Source organism: Salmo salar, chromosome 11 (genome assembly GCF_965601325.2).
Source record: "Salmo salar chromosome 11, fSalSal1, whole genome shotgun sequence".
Lineage (NCBI taxonomy): Eukaryota > Metazoa > Chordata > Actinopteri > Salmoniformes > Salmonidae > Salmo > Salmo salar.
Window position 1 is genome coordinate 77985004 of NC_138301.1, and position 17879 is coordinate 78002882.

Below are 17879 nucleotides of genomic sequence, written 5' to 3' on the forward strand. Positions count from 1 at the left end.
GCAGCATTTGCACGTCTGGATAAAAAAATGTACCAAATTTAATCTGGTTACTAATCCTACCCAGTAACTAGAATATGCATATACTTATTATATATGGATAGAAAACACTCTAAAGTTTCTAAAACTGTTTGAATGGTGTCTGTGAGTATAACAGAACTCATTTGGCAGGCAAAACCCTGAGACATTTTCTGACAGGAAGTGGATACCTGATGTGTTGTATTGACTTTAAACCTATCCCATTGAAAAACACAGGGGCTGAGGAATATTTTGGCACTTCCTATTGCTTCCACTAGATGTCACCAGCCTTTACAAAGTGTTTTGAGTCTTCTGGAGGGAGATCTGACCGAACAAGAGCCATGGAACGATGATGTCCCATTAGACACCTGGCGCGCGAGTTCATGTTGGGTACCCTCGTTCCAATACGTTATAAAAGAGTATGCATTCGTCCACCTTGAATATTATTCATGTTCTGGTTAAAAAAGGCCCTAATGATTTATGCTATACAACGTTTGACATGTTTGAACGAACGGAAATATATTTTTTCCCCTCGTTCATGACGAGAAGTCCGGCTGGCTTAGATCATGTGCTAACAAGACGGAGATTTTTGGACATAAATGATGAGCTTTTTTGAACAAAACTACATTCGTTATGGACCTGTGATACCTGGAAGTGACATCTGATGAAGAGAATCAAAGGTAATGGATTATTTGCATAGTATTTTCGATTTTAGATCTCCCCAACATGACGTCTAGTCTGTATCGCAACGCGTATTTTTCTGGGCGCAGTGCTCAGATTATTGCAAAGTGTGATTTCCCAGTAAGGTTATTTTTAAATCTGGCAAGTTGATTGAGTTCAAGAGATGTAAATCTATAATTCTTTAAATGACAATATAATATTTTACCAATGTTTTCTAATTTTAATTATTTAATTTGTGACGCTGACTTGACTGCCGGTTATTGGAGGGAAACGATTTCCTCAACATCAATGCCATAGTAAAACGCTGTTTTTGGATATAAATATGAACTTGATAGAACTAAAAATGCATGCATTGTCTAACATAATGTCCTAGGAGTGTCATCTGATGGAGATTGTAAAAGGTTAGTGCATCATTTTAGCTGGTTTTATGGTTTTGGTGACCCTGTCTTTGACTTGACAAAACATTACACACAACTCTTGTAAATGTACTGTCCTAACATACTCTAAATTTATGCTTTCGCCGTAAAACCTTTTTGAAATCGTAAAACGTGGTTAGATTAAGGAGATGTTTATCTTTCAAATGGTGTAAAATAGTTGTATTTTTGAAAAATTTGAATTTTGACATTTATTTGGATTCAAATTTGCCGCTCTTGAAATGCACCTGCTGTTGATGGAGTGCACCACGGGTGGCACGCTAGCGTCCCACCTAGCCCATAGAGGTTAATGTCGTCATAGAATGGATGTTTCGTTGGTCTTCGCGTTCAATGATATAATTTACTTAGCTGCAGACTAATAATTAATATCAAAGACTTGTTCTTATTCTGTCGGTATCAATAGTCTAAAAGTTAACCACGTGGTATGGTTCACTTTCAGTAGATGGGTTGGATGGTCAAACCTATTGGCCAACTCATCAATTGAGTGGAGGCCTGGTCTGAAGAAATGTAAATCAGGGTATAGTTTTATAGTGACATAGAACAGCTTGTCACATGACGCCTGGTCCTGTCTGTGTCCCTGGGGGCGTGCCGATGACTGAGTTAACCTGTTAGGGCTAGGGGGCAGCATTGACACGGCTGGATAAAAAACATACCCGATTTAATCTGGTTACCACTCCTACCCAGTAACTAGAATATGCATATACTTATTACATATGGATAGAAAACACCCTAAATTTTCTAAAACTGTTTGAATGGTGTCTGTGAGTATAACAGAACTCAAATGGCAGGTCAAAACCTGAGAGATTCCTTTACAGGAAGTGGCCTGTCTGACCATTTGTTGAACTTCTTTTCCATCTCTATCATTTACTAAGGATCTCTGCTCTAACGTGACACTTCCCACGTCGTCCATAGGCGCTCAGAGCCCGGGAAAAAACAGAATGTCGTCATTCCAGCCCCAGGCTGAAACACATTATCGCCTTTCTCAAGTGGCCGATCAAGGGACACTGGCTTATGCGCATGACCCCGACCGCCCCCGCCTTTGGGATTTTTTTCTCTGTTTGCCGAAAAGGAGATTCCCTGTCGGAATATTATCGCTTTTCTACGAGAAAAATGTCGTAAAAATTGATTTTAAACAGCGGTTGACATGCTTCGAAGTACGGTAATGGAATACTTAGAATTTTATTGTCACGAATTGCGCCATGCGCGTGACACTTCTTTACTATTTCGGATAGTGTCTGGAACGCACGAACAAAACGCCGCTATTCGGATATAACGATGGATTATTTTGGACCAAACCAACATTTGTTATTGAAGTAGCAGTCCTGGGTGTGTATTCTGACGAAGACAACAAAAGGTAATGAAACTTTTATAATAGTAAATATGATTATGGTGAGTGCTAAACTTGCCGGGTGTCTAAATAGCGAGCCCGTGATGCCTGGGCTATGTACTTAGAATATTGCAAAATGTGCTTTCACCAAAAAGCTATTTTAAAATCGGACATATCGAGTGCATAGAGGAGGTCTGTATCTATAATTCTTAAAATAATTGTTATGCTTTTTGTGAACGTTTATCGTGAGTAATTTAGTAAAATGTTAGCGAATTCCCCGGAAGTTTGCGGGGGGTATGCTAGTTCTGAACGTCACATGCTAATGTAAAAAGCTGTTTTTTGATATAAATATGAACTTGATTGAACAAAACATGCATGTATTGTATAACATAATGTCCTAGGGTTGTCAACTGATGAAGATCATCAAAGGTGAGTGCTGCATTTAGCTGTCTTCTGGGTTTTGGTGACATTATATGCTGGCTTGAAAAATGGGTGTCTGATTATTTCTGGCTTGGTACTCTGCTGACATAATCTAATGTTTTGCTTTCGTTGTAAAGCCTTTTTGAAATCGGACAGTGTGGTTAGATTAACGAGAGTCTTGTCTTTAAATGGCTGTAAAATAGTCATATGTTTGAGAAATTGAAGTAATAGGATTTTTAAGGTTTTGAAAATCGCGCCACAGGATAGCAGTGGCTGTTACGTAGGTGGGACGAATTCGTCCCGCCTAGCCTAGCGGACCAGTTCGTAGCTGGATTCTTCACCAATCTTCCATACCTTCTCCAGAACACAAATGTCGCTTGGCTCCCCAATTCTGTGAGTTGGAAGAATTTCCTGTGTCTCTCTATGGGCCATGTGGCAAGAGATTCTCCTCTTAGAGTTTTTATAACCCTTTCACATAGGGCCTGGGTGGGGGAAGGTAGGTTGGGGGATGGTGCAAAGGGGGGAGGGGGTCAACTGTCCTCCCTGTACTCCGAGGCCAACGTCATGACAATCCTCTATTCAGTCCTTAAAGAGCAAGTACTGGATGATGAGGCTTTGCAGACAGTCTTGTGTGAAGTTGAGGCAATCATGAACGACAGACCAATCACAACTGTAACAAATGACCCTAATGATCTAGAACCCCTGACTCCGAACCATCTGCTTCATCTGAAAGCAAAGCCAGTCCTGCCACCAGGACTATTCCAGAGAAGCGACCTATACTCACGAAGGAGATGGAAGCAAGTACAATATATTACTGACCTCTTCTGGAAGACATGGATCAGGGAGTATCTTCCACTTATGCAGGAGCGGAACAAGTGGAACAAAACTAAGAGAAACTTCAGTCCTGGTGACCTTGTGGTCATCGTCGACGACACCGCCCCTAGGAACTCTTGGCTAATGGGGCGTGTGGTGGAGGCTTTGCCAGGGGCCAAAGGTCTTGTCTGGAGCATCTTGGTTAAGACTAAGACCAATATCTTACAGAGACCTATCAATAAACTCTGTCTGCTCCTGGAGGCGGCGGAGTGAGACACACACACATACACAGTGCTCCATCTTTGAATCACGTGCACCTCTGATTCGTTGATGTTGTACTCTTACATTCTTTGATGTCGTAGTCATAAATTTTTTGGACGTCATACTCTTGACATTTTTGGAAGTTGAACACCTGAACACTTCAACTCAGACTGAGATCTACGGACTCTTTTCCTATATGGCACCTTGTATATTTGTATATAGCTATGAACTGTAATAGTGCTCTGGTATAGAATGTTTTGTGTATTGGCTCTACGTTTGAATATTAAGTAATTGTTGTCCATTCAGTGCAGTCAACAATTAGGGGCCGGTATGTTAGAGCCTATTTGGACATATTTGTATAAAAGACAGAACATACAGAGCTCCATGTATATTTGTGTAAATATGAATGTATATGATGAAATATTAGGTACGTACTTTTATGATTTATATTTACCTGATTGAGATGTATTCATTTGTTGTTAGTGTAACTTAGTTTTGTCCCCCCCCTCTTGCCCATTCATTGTACTGCAGTAAGTGTGTTAGGATAAAAGCAGGAAGTTGGGCCTTTGGGGGGAGGAGTCCTTGTTAGACGCGGGAGCGGTATAGTTTTTTGACCATACAGACATACAGACAGGTCATATTGTGTATTTTCCATATCAAGTAACCTATGTTTTAAGTTGATTGGATATTCATTTTCCTGTTAGATATAAGAAGAATAAACATTTTTGTTGCCCCATATCCCTGGATCACATTGAATGTTTGGCTTTTTGGAAACCTTGAGTGTGGGCTGTATGCGTACCAAACAACCCCGCTTCAGGCTTGGGCAGTGGCTATGGTAAAGAGGAAAGGAAGCCACTACAGTGCTAAACATTTGTGAAAAAAACAGTGTGGCTAGCTCAAATGCTGACTTTTGCGTCAATCGAAACTGAACGTTCTAAATAAGCGTTCTAATCACACCGGTTTGGCTGCAGGGAACACTGTAGAATGATCAGACTTGTTTGTTGGTACGTGTGAAAAGGTTAAAAGGTGTGTTGGTGCTAGTAAAGAAGCCTGCTGCTAAGGAAATGAAGCCAGCATGTTTCTACACTGAAACAATGAAAACTTCTGGAGCTTCTACATTATGTGACCCATCTGAAACAGAGCTGTGTTCCACACCTTCAGTTAACTACACCATGGGTAGAGGGGTGGGTGAGATTATTCCTGTTGACTGAGATAGGTCCAACTACTAGGGTTCAACATTATACATACACACGCATGGACAAATACACGCACAAGCACACATGTGCACACACTCCCTCGCGCATGCACACACACAAACCTTTAGCCTTTGAACCAGAATAAGGAACCAGATACACTGCAACATTTTTTTTAATACGCGACACTGTCAAACTATTGTGATATACTCAAAATAATTGAAACAGGGTCATATTGTACTATCCACCCCTATTTCAGATGCTTTATGAATCCACATATGTATTTTATTCTACTGTGTCAAATACAACTTTAAAGGGAGCAATCTGCAGTTCAAACAACAACAAAGCATTACCCCGCCACTGTCTTGATAAACAGTTATGGTATGGGGCAGGAGAAATGTAAACACTCTCAAATTAATGGACAGAGCTAAATCAAATTTATAGGCAAGAGCATTGGATGCAAGGTAGAGTTCTCATCAGGTGTGAAAATTTGAGGCTGGTCTTAGCCAAAGGCCAGGCCCAGTCCGACATTACCGAAATGCAATGAGCCCAAACCCGAAATCCCCCCCAGACTTCTAAAAAACAGTAAATTGATTTAAACTGGTGATGAGAAGGTGGAGGAGTGAGGAGACGAGGAAACAGCCATTGTCATAGAAAAGCGAGGCGAGAAGAAAAACGTAGTTATGATCAACTGAATGATGAAAATATTGTAATAAAGTAGGCTAATGCAATTGAAGGCATGTATCAAATTGTTGCTTATACTGAAACTCACAATGTCATATCCAACCGTTATACTACATTTAAAGCAATAGCCGTGTGTGGTCAACTAGATGATAATTCCAGCACCGTTTTGATTGGGACAGCGCAATCGCGCTGCTTTCAGACAAGCATGGGGGGGACTCGTCTTGGTAAATCAATCAATGTCAGATTTTTGCTACCACTGAAAGTTTTCAACACTAGACTTTTTCCACATTTTGTTGTGTTACAAAGTGGGGGGAAAATGATTTAAATGTAATTTCTTGTCAACGATCTACACAAAATATTCTGTAAGGTCAAAGAGGAATATATATTTTTTTACATTTGTCAAAACAAAGAACACTAATATGTCTTGATTACAAGTATTAAACCCCTTGAGTCAATGTTAGAATCACCTTTGGTAGTGATTACAACTGTGAGTCTTTTTGAGTAAGTCTAAGAGTTTTGCGCACACCTGGATTGTACAATATTTGCCCATTATTCTTTAAAAAAAATTCAAGCTCTGTCAAGTTGATATACATCATTGATATACAGCCAATTTCAAGTTTTGCCATAGTTGTGTTCAAGCCGATTTAAGTTAAAACTGTAATTAAGCAACTCAGGAACATTCAATGTCATCTTGGTAAGCAACTACAGTATAGATTTGGCTTTGAGTTTAAGGGTTATTGTCCTGCTGAAAGGTGAATTTGCAGCAGCACGCAAGCCTAAGATCACCATGCGCAAAATACCAAGCATCGGCTGGATTGTTGTAAAGCTCACCGCTATTGGACTCTGGAGCAGTGGAAAAGCGTTCTCTAGAGTGATGAATCACGCTTCACCAAATCAAATGTTATTTGTCACGTGCTGAATACATTTACATTTACATTTAAGTCATTTAGCAGACGCTCTTATCCAGAGCGACTTACAAATTGGTGCATTCACCTTATAATATCCAGTGGAACAACCACTTTACAATAGTGCATCTAAATCTTTTAAGGGGGGGTTAGAAGGATTTCTTTATCCTATCCCAGGTATTCCTTAAAGAGGTGGGGTTTCAGGTGTCTCCGGAAGGTATAGGAATACAACAGGTGTAGACCTTACAGTGAAATGCTTACTTACAAGCCCTTAACCAACAATGCAGTTAAGAAAAACAAGTGTTAAGTAAAAAAAAATAGATGAGTAAAAAATAGATAAGTAAAAACGCTACAGCATTCAAGATGATTCTGTGCTTCCTGTCACGTGCTGACCAGTAAAGGGGGTTATTTGTTATTGTAGTTTGGTCAGGGCGTGGCAGGGGGTGTTTGTTTTATATGTTTCGGGGTTTTTGGTTATCGTTCTATGTTCGTATTTCTAGTTGTTCTATTTCTATGTTAGTTTTGGGAACGACCTCCAATTAGAAGCAGCTGGTTGTCGTTGCTTCTAATTGGAGGCCATATTTATATGGGTTTATTTTCTCTTGTGTTTGTGGGTGGTTGTTTCTTTGTATAGTTAGTACCTTACAAGACTGTCATTCATTTTCTTTAGTGTTCACGGTTTAAAAAAAAAATAAGTATGGACACTTACCATGCTGCGTATTGGTCCGATATTGATTTCTCCTCATCAGAAGACGAAGCTTATGACACTTCCAACTTTGTGGCAACAGTTTTGGGAATGCCCTTTCCTGTGTCAGAATGATAATGTCCCCGTGCACATAGCAAAGTCCATACAGAAATGGTTTGTCGAGATCGGTGTGGAAGAACTTGACTGGCCTGCACAGAGTCCTGACCTCAACCCAATTGAACATATTTGGGATGAATGCAGACTGCGAGCCATGCCTAATCGCCCGACCTCACTAATGTTCTTGTGGCTGAATGGAAGCAAGTCCCTGCAGAAATGTTTAAACATCTAGTGGAAAGCCTTCCCAGAAGAGTGGAGGCTGTTATAGCAACAAAGGCGGAACCAGCTCCACATCAATGCCAATGATTTTGAAATGAGATGTTCGACGAGCAGGTATCCACATACTTTTGCTCATGTAGTGTATGCCCATTTAGCAGTCATGCGTCCATACATTTATTATGAATGGGTGGTCCCAGGATTCAAACCCAATATCCTGGTGTTGCAAGTGTCATGCTCTATCAACTGAGCTACAGAGGACCATTGTGGTTACTCACCAGCAGTAGTCTATAAGGTGCTGAGGCAGGACGGGAATGTAAACGTGTTGCCAATACATGGGGTACATCATGGCCGCCGACCCATGAACACACGCAGTTAACTGTGAGGGAGAGAGTACAAAACAGGACAATCACCCACAACACCACAGAACATAAGGCATATAACTATTTTTTTACAGTTTAATTTTGAAACATACACTACCGTTCAAAAGTATGGCTATAGCCATATTCCTGAAATGTTAACGATATTCTCATATGTATCAAGTTGAGAGGTATAGAGCATCTTGCACCCGGGGTTATAATATATTTTTTCTCCGATAAGAAAATGCAAGAAATAGTGACTGTCAATATAATGTACACTTCCGTTCAAAAGTTTGAGGTCACTTAGAAATGTCCTTGTTTTTGAAAGAAAGCACATATTTTGTCCATTAAAATAACATCAAATTGATCAGAAATATAGTGTAGACATTGTTAATGTTGTAAATTACTATTGTAGCTGGAAACAGCAGATTTTTTATGGAATATCTACATAGGCGTACAGAGGCCCATTATCAGCAACCATCACTCCTGTGTTCCAATGGCACGTTGTGTTAGCTAATCCAAGGTTATCATTTTAAAAGGCTAATTGATCATTAGAAAACCCTTTTGCATTTATGTTAGCACAGACAAACTGTTGTCCTGATTAAAGAAGCAATAAAACTGGGCTTCTTTAGACTAGTTGAGTATCTGGAGCGTCAGCATTTGTGGGTTCGATTACAGGCTCAAAATGGCCAGAAACAAAGACCTTTCTTCTGAAACTCGTCAGTCTATTCTTGTTCTGAGAAATGAAGGCTATTCCATGCGAGAAATTTCCAAGAAACTGAAGATCTAGTACAACGCTGCGTACTTCTCCCTTCACAGGAGAGAGCAAACTGTCTCTAACCAGAATAGAAAGAGGAGTGGGAGGCCCCGGTGCACAACTGAGCAAGAGGACAAGTACATTAGCGTGTCTAGTTTGAGAAACAGACACCTCACAAGTCCTCAACTGTCAATTTCATTAAATAGTACCAGCAAAACACCAGTCTCAACGTCAACAGTGAAGAGGCGACTCCGGGATGCTGGCCTTTTAGGCAGAGTTCCTCTCTCCAGTGTCTGTGTTCTTTTGCCCATCTTAATCTTTTCTTTTTATTGGCCAGTCTGAGATATGGCTTTTTCTTTGCAACTCTGCCTAGAAGGCCAGCATACCAGAGTCGCCTCTTCACTGTAGACATTGAGACGGGTGTTTTGCAGGTACTATTTAATTAAACTCTATTAATTAACTTCTTGTCCACCCAAAATGACTGTAACCGTCTATCCAGGAAACCAAAGCCGACAGTCAGTCACGAGCACGCATGCACACACGGGTTGAAGTCCAAGAGGAAATTGGCCATTACTCATGGCATCAAAGCTACCCCAGAAATGAAAAAAATTACACCACCGGAAATTAGACCAGCAACTTCATTTACAGTAAGAAGAGAAAAAAAAGATCAATTCCCTACTCCTTTTCCCCTTGACAGTTCCTATCACTGATGCTTAATACGAGCGTGACAAATCCCACTGCCTTTTGTGTGTAAGGTAGGAGGAATGTAGCGCCAGCCAGCCAGCCTACAGGACTGATCATATTCAGATGGCGCCGTCAAACGCTGGCAGATGTGTCAATAATAGTGACGTTGCGCTGCCCGACAAACAACAGAACAGCCTTTCCCCAGAATAACAGCATTTGTCTCAGACATGTGACATGGGTGGTTTTCTATATTCAGAGCTGTCAAAAAGGCATGAGAGTGATCATAAAACATGCTCCTTTCTCTCACCCCCCATAAACAATCAAACTGGCCAGCTTGGTTGAGATTCTGAAAATGTTGCTCTGATGTAAGACGGGGGAAGGGAAACGTTATGACAACTCGTCATAGGGAATGGGGGGTAGGGAGAAAGGGACCTTGAGGAATGCTCTTCCACAGCCATGTCAGGTAAAGATTTTTCACTTAGATTAATCATATATCTTTTTATAAAGGAGGTGGAAGACATGTGGTTTCTCTGTTTTGGTGAAACATTAGAGGAACCTTCTGCTTTTCTCCCATGGCTCTGGTCAAAGGTAGTGCACTACATAGGTATGTCCCTTATTTCTATTCCTCAATAACCACTGATATGGAAAAGGAAAAGTGTGTTCTCTCCATATTCTTCAAAGAACATGGCCACATTTTGATGGAAGGCAAAGTTAGTTTTATACCACACATTCTAACATGTTGTCATCTTTGCTACTACATGTTCAGGTGTAGTATCTAAAGAATATAATTTTTCCATTGGGATTGTGAGCTCTATTGAGTATCCAAACTACAGTATGTGTAAAATACAGCACTTAGACTGGGCCTCGGTAATCAGACATTAGTAACTTTAAAGGCGCCGAGAGGGTGGGAGGGGCTTAATTGTGTAGCGTGGATATCACATAATGGAAGACTTAGGAATGCCTCAGGACTCCATGTTAGGACCGTTACTAGAACCATAATGGAAGACTTAGGAATGCCTCAGGACTCCATGTTAGGACCGTTACTAGAACCATAATGGAAGACTTAGGAATGCCTCAGGACTCCATGTTAGGACCGTTACTAGAACCATAATGGAAGACTTTGCTTCGTATAGTACAGTACAGTACAACAAAAGAGGGCTCCTTCAATGTATGTGTAAGGAGATATTTTTAGCAGATAACAAGTTCTTTACACTGTCCTCTCTAGAAAAAGGTGTGAAGAGGGTTACCGGTGGAGGTTAGAAAGAAAAAAGGAACAGAAAATGTAAAGGGTGTAAAAAGATTCTGCAGTTGCAGGGGAACACACCCAGGTTCCCCACACACACATCAACAATATCTTAAAACATTTCTGCTGGATAAAAATAATTACAGTTGGGTGTGCAACCACTTATGCAACAGTACCAAGCCAATCCTGTAAAAAAAGGACACTTTCATTAATAAGTGGATATGCATGGAGAGATAGAGATGAGGCGTGAAAAAGGAGGAAGAGGTGGGGGGAATGAAGAGTCTACAGTACTTACAGTGCTTAGTTTGCTACAGCAGATGAGGATTCGACGCTCATAAAGCATACTAGCGTACAGATGGAGCATGTTATTGACATCTACAGCTACAAAATATTCTGTTAGGTTTCTCTGCAAAAAAAAGGCAAAAAAACAACAAAAACAAAACAAGGTAGAGGTTAGTCGTGAAGGCAAGGGAGGACCAATGACTGTGCATGAATAGTACAAGGCATCAACATCAATTAAATAGCTTTTATTGGTATAACATAAGTATAACAGGTGAAGAGTGTAACAGGAAGACACAAACCTTTCATTGCGATCATCAGAGTGTAATACAATTAAATACAATAGTGTAGAAAACATACATTTATGCTCTTTATATCTGGGGATGCTGGAAACGAATATGTAGGCATTCCACCAGAGGTTTAAGTGAAATAAGCTGAGGTAGAAGGCAGGGGTGTGTGTATGTGTGAGCCTATATATCTGTCATTCTCCAATCCTCCACAACCATTACTTCTGAAGACTACAGCCTCCTCCTCCGACACCTCCCCCTGCTTACTGGGGTTCAAAGGTTGCCTGACGTCTCATACGGCACACAATTTAATTGTGTTGCTCTATCTATCGCTACATACATTCAGCCTGAGACTGCCGTCATCAAAGTGAGGGGCGTTGTACAAGACAAGTCATCAGTGATTGGATTGTCTCTAACCAAGCAGAGTATCAAAGCCAATTACAATTTCTGAAACACCCACGTGTGTTCAGGCTCTGGCCTAATCAATCGGTTTATTGGACCAATCAGAACGGTTTGAATGTGTTTGCATTTGAGAAGTCATCGGGGAGGTGATTATATGCAGACTTATCGTAGAGAAGAAACATTAGTGTGGGTGTGGAGTTTTGCCAGAGTCATGTGGATGGGTAACCAGGCAAGTTCAAAGGCACTGCACTGACGGCTCCCTTCTTGTCTCTGTCACGTCTCCATCACGCTGTGGGTAACAAAAGTAGAGAGACAAGCTAACATATAAGCTCTCCCTTTACCGTGTTCTGCCTGTCTCTCAAAAGGCCCATCCGAGATGGGGAGAAGGGTAGCTGGGGAGGGCTTACAGCCTTAGAGGTCTAGCGAGGGCTTGCTGATTTGCCCCAACGGCAAACTAACTATCCAAGGATGCCAGGGGCATTCGGGGAAATCCAATGAGTTATTGAATAGTGGAGTAACATTGGTGTGGTTTGTTCTGGTTTTGATCTACAATGATAACTCCTTGGGGGTAAATCTGTGAGTTCTCTCATATCAAATCAGATGAGATTGAGTCATGTATTTTGGTATATCGTCAATGATCTCAAATGGATATTGTCAGTGGTGCCGATTGTGCTGTGAATGTACACCAGAAACTGTAGGGTGAAGGCCGAAGATACTCACACTTTCAGGTATGCTGGGAAGTTCCCTTGTATCAGGCACAGTGAAGTAAGAATGCTAAGAGGGACAAGGAAATATGGCGGGTCAAAGGTCAAATTGAAGAGATTAAGGTATTTTAAGCCATTACAATTCATGACAAAAGACATACGCTAATAGGATTAACCTGTTGGGTCTAGGGGGCAGCATTTGCACGTCTGGATAAAAAAAATGTACCCGATTTAATCTGGTTACTAATCCTACCCAGTAACTAGAATATGCATATACTTATTATATATGGATAGAAAACACTCTAACGTTTCCAAAACTGTTTGAATGGTGTCTGTGAGTATAACAGAACTCATTTGGCAGGCAAAACCCTGAGACATTTTCTGACAGGAAGTGGATACCTGATGTGTTGTATTGAGTTTAAACCTATCCCATTGAAAAACACAGGGGTTTAGGAATATTTTGGCACTTCCTATTGCTTCCACTAGATGTCACCAGCCTTTACAAAGTGTTTTGAGTCTTCTGGAGGGAGATCTGACCGAACAAGAGCCATGGAACGGTGATGTCCCATTAGACACCTGGCGCGCTACTTCATGTTGGGTACCCTCGTTCCAATACGTTATAAAAGGCTATGCATTCGTCCACCTTGAATATTATTCATGTTCTGGTTAAAAAAGGCCCTAATGATTTATGCTATACAACGTTTGACATGTTTGAACGAACGGAAATATATTTTTTCCCCTCGTTCATGACGAGAAGTCCGGCTGGCTTACATCATGTGCTAACGAGACGGAGATTTTTGGACATAAATGATGAGCTTTTTTGAACAAAACTACATTCGTTATGGACCTGTGATACCTGGAAGTGACATCTGATGAAGAGAATCAAAGGTAATGGATTATTTACATAGTATTTTCGATTTTAGATCTCCCCAACATGACGTCTAGTCTGTATCGCAACGCGTATTTTTCTGGGCACAGTGCTCAGATTATTGCAAAGTGTGATTTCCCAGTAAGGTTATTTTTAAATCTGGCAAGTTGATTGCGTTCAAAAGATGTAAATCTATAATTCTTTAAATGACAATATAATATTTTACCAATGTTTTCTAATTTTAATTATTTAATTTGTGACGCTGACTTGACTGCCGGTTATTGGAGGGAAACGATTTCCTCAACATCAATGCCATAGTAAAACGCTGTTTTTGTATATAAATATGAACTTGATAGAACTAAAAATGCATGCATTGTCTAACATAATGTCCTAGGAGTGTCATCTGATGGAGATTGTAAAAGGTTAGTGTATCATTTTAGCTGGTTTTATGGTTTTGGTGACCCTGTCTTTGACTTGACAAAACATTACACACAACTCTTGTAAATGTACTGTCCTAACATACTCTAAATTTATGCTTTCGCCGTAAAACCTTTTTGAAATCGTAAAACGTGGTTAGATTAAGGAGATGTTTATCTTTCAAATGGTGTAACATAGTTGTATTTTTGAAAAATTTGAATTTTGACATTTATTTGGATTCAAATTTGCCGCTCTTGAAATGCACCTGCTGTTGATGGAGTGCACCACGGGTGGCACGCTAGCGTCCCACCTAGCCCCAAGAGGTTAACACATCTGTTCAGTCTGGCATTCCCCTCTGTTTAGCTCACCCTTACTCAGCCCTATCCAAAGTTAAGTAGCTTTTATTAATTGTATTGTCTTATTCTTGTTTTATACTCTTTGTTTTTTTTAAAGGCAATTCAAGTCCCATGTATTATTATTATTATTATTATTATTAATACTGTATAGGCATTCCATACACTGAAAAAACTAGCATACTGCCTTTTTCGTTTTCCTGTTTGAATATATTTTCTTCCGTTTGATGCCTAATGAACAATACCCCGTTCTCAACAATGGTAACAGCTCAAGGAAGATGACAGACAGGGAAGGGAAGGTGAGGTGGTGCCTTGAGACTCAACGTATGATAATAAACCCAGCTCCCTTTTCTGGAAGTAGGGGAAGAGTTGAGAGTGAAGGTGATGCACTTATTACTTCCTCTATATCCCTCTCCTTGGAGGCGGTCTGTTTTTTGGGGGGTAACTCTGACTCGCTTCATCTCCAGTGAAACGCTTTGAGAAGGGGTATTAACACGGAGCCCTGAGGCATTCCTCAAAATCTTTCAAAAGGAACGGCCTGCGTTGTACCTCATGGTGCAGCACAGCTGAGGGATAAGCCTTTGAGGGTCGGGGGAAAGGTGCACCTCTCTCCCACTCCGCAGGGGTGGCAGCCTTGGTGTGCCCCCCATTGAACCCGCAACTGACCCGAAAACAGTCGGCAAGAACAGCAGGCTATCTCAAAGCATCCTCTATGAAGGATAAGGCTGTACCTCGCTGACCCAAGTGCTATGGCCATGAGATGGGTTACATTGATGTATTCTTCTAAATCCAACAAACATACTGTAGGCATATGTATTGTGTGTTAAAAGTAGATATCTAATGGGGGTTTCACATGACAGGTGCAAGAAGGGCATTGCACCAAGGGAGCCATTGTTTTTTAAGCAGCACTTCTGGGACATCACCACAGCACTCAAACAACTTGAACTTTCACCCACTGCCCACCGAGTCTGACCCTACGGCTTTTGGCATCTTGATGTATCAAGTTCAGGTAACAGAACCAAAAACGGGAAAATAATCAAATCAAATGTTATTGCTCAAATGCACCAAATACAACAGGTGTAGACTTTACAGTGAAATGCTTACGAGCCCATTCTCAACAGTCAGAGTTAAAAAGATAAATAATTGCTAAATAAAACAAGGAAATGGTAACACAATACAACAATAATGAGGAGTACCAGTGCCGAGTCAATGAGCAGGTGTCACGATCGTGTGGAGAGACGGACCAAAGCGCAGCGTGATTAAAGTTCCACATATTTATTTAAGCGAATCTTCCAAACAAAAAGAAACAAACAATCAACGAACCGTGACATCAGAGGTGCCACATGCACTAACTCAAAACAAGATCCCACAAAACACAGTGGGGAAATGGCTGCCTAAATATGATCCCCAATCAGAGACAACAAAAAACAGCTGCCTCTAATTGGGAACCATACCAAGCACAGCAACATAGAAATAATAAACCTAGAACACCCCCTAGTCACGCCCTGACCTACTATACCATAGAGAACCAAGGGCTCTCTATGGTCAGGGCGTGACAGCAGGGGTGAGAGGTAGTTGAGGTAATTGAGGTAATACAGTATTTGCATTTGGGTAGGGATAAAAGTGACAAGGCAATTAGGATATATAATAAATAGAGTAACAGCAGTGTATGTAAAGTGTGTCTATCTGTGACGCGTCAATATGCATGAGTGCGTGTGTGTGAGTGTGTGGGTAGAGTCTAGTGAGTGTGCATATATCCAGTGCAAAGGAGTCTGCGCAAAACAATTAAGACAAAATAAATAAAAGAAAAGAAATAATAACAGCCATTTGATTAACTCTTCAGGAGTCTTAGGGCTAGAAGCTTTTCAGGTGCCTTTTGGTCAGACTTGGTGATCCGGTACTGCTTGCCGTGTGGTAGCAGAGATGACAGTCTATGAATTCGGGAGTCTTTAGCAATTTTTAGGGCCTTCCTCTGACACCGTCTGGTATAGAGGTCCTGGATGACAGGGAGTTTGGCCCAAGTGATGTACTGGGCTGTACTCATCACCCTCTGTAGCGCCTTGCAGTTGCTATACCAAGCGGTGATGCAGCCAGTCAAGATGCTCTCAATGGTGCAGCTGTATAACTTTTTGAGGATCTGAAGGTCCATGCCAAATCTTTTCAGCCTCCTGAGGGGGAATGGGCATTGTCGTGCCCTCTTCACGACTGTGTTGGTGTGTTTGGAACATGATACAGTTGTGAGTTTACGCTGCGGGACTTGGAGGTAATTTGTGGTTTAGTACGGTACCCTGCGTAACCACTTCATTGCTCCAGACTAGCGCAAGGGGGAGTTAGAGCACTGATTATGCTTTTGGGTCCTACTGTGTCTCTAACTGAACTGAACTGAACAATGAACTGACAATGAATGGGCAACATAAACCTAAATAGAAACTGATAATTGTGCACAACTTCAGTATTACTTACTAAAACTGTTGTTACACTAAGGTTTTTATTATTTTATTTTGTCAGGATTATTTTGCTCTCACTGTTGTACTGTAGGCCACGCCGACCGGTCATGTTATATACCGCCTGAGTGGCGCAACAGTCTAAGACACTGCATAGCAGTGCAAGCTGTGTTGCTACAGTTGCTGGTTCTGTACCCGTGGCAGGCTTGATTGGGAGACCCATGAGATGACTGTAGGTTTTTGTTTTTCTCTCTCTAAAAACAGAAATAATTCTAAATGAACAAACTGGCTTTATTTACAAATTAGTAACATTATCTCACTGTATGTTCAAGAATAGCCTTTTTCTCACTCATTTTACGTTATTTGAAAACGAAATCATCTCCAAAATATTGTTATTTTTTAAACAAAGTGATTATTATTATTATTAATGTAGAATTATATAAAAGTCCCTTGGATATTCTCACAGATATATTATTAACCCTGTTATTAGCAGGACAATATATATTGGGCATATTGGTTATGGCTCCCGAGTGGCGCACAATGGGATTGCCTTACAGTTTTCCAGCTGTATCCACTGAAAGAGCGCAAGGTTCAAGGCACGAGGGCAGGGGGCATGGGATGGGCTGCAGAGCCGAGCACAGAAGACCGACCTAGCCCATGGGGAAGGGAGGAAGAGGGAGGGGGTGGGTGGACCCCCACCCTGCCACACTGGCAACACTTTAAGGGGCATTGCACTAATGATGGTGCTGACTCGTGAAATGTTCCCGCTGTTCTGTTCTTAGTGCCAGTCTGCAGGTTCAAACTAAAACAATGTAACTAATAATGGCATTTTTATGCTTTCATTAATAAAATAATGATAAAAATACTCTTTCAAAATGCCGATGTTTATTTAGTTATGGATCCATAACGAATTACTATGGGAATAAATATCAATAAATTACAGAAATATTCCCCAATCCTCTATATGTAACTATTAGTGGAGAGTCACATTATATCTTTCGATATACTGTAGTTCTACCATAGGCAACATGAGTCTCACTAGTATTGAGTAATGTGCTGTTAAAAGTGGTGTTGGTCTTATTTATTTAAAGAGCATATTGAAGTTAGAAGAAATTGGATTTATTTAACTAGGCAAGTGAGTTAAGAACTCATTCTTACTTACAAGGACATCCTACTCCTTCCTCCCTGTAGGGGAATTGAACCCCGGTCTCCTGCGTGCCCACAGGTACATTTTTATGGTGGAAATTATCTTCCACAAACTTGAAATGCCAGTTAGGCTCTACACCTTTGTAAAGTGGATTAATGTGCTTAATTTTAAGAAGTTATTTGCC

The 17879-nt window shown here is 40.8% G+C and overlaps 1 protein-coding gene across 1 annotated transcript in view; it reads right to left on the reverse strand.

Annotated features, from left to right (window-relative positions):
- LOC106562885 (DENN domain-containing protein 1A) overlaps positions 1 to 17879 on the reverse strand; it is a 273596-nt gene that overhangs the window by 90805 nt on the left and 164912 nt on the right. The window contains exons 8-10 of the mRNA XM_082958057.1: positions 12483 to 12536; positions 11090 to 11200; positions 8030 to 8130 (exon numbers count right to left, since the gene is read on the reverse strand). Coding sequence (XP_082814183.1) covers positions 8030 to 8130; positions 11090 to 11200; positions 12483 to 12536 — 266 coding nt within the window. The remainder of the gene's footprint in view (positions 1 to 8029; positions 8131 to 11089; positions 11201 to 12482; positions 12537 to 17879) is intronic.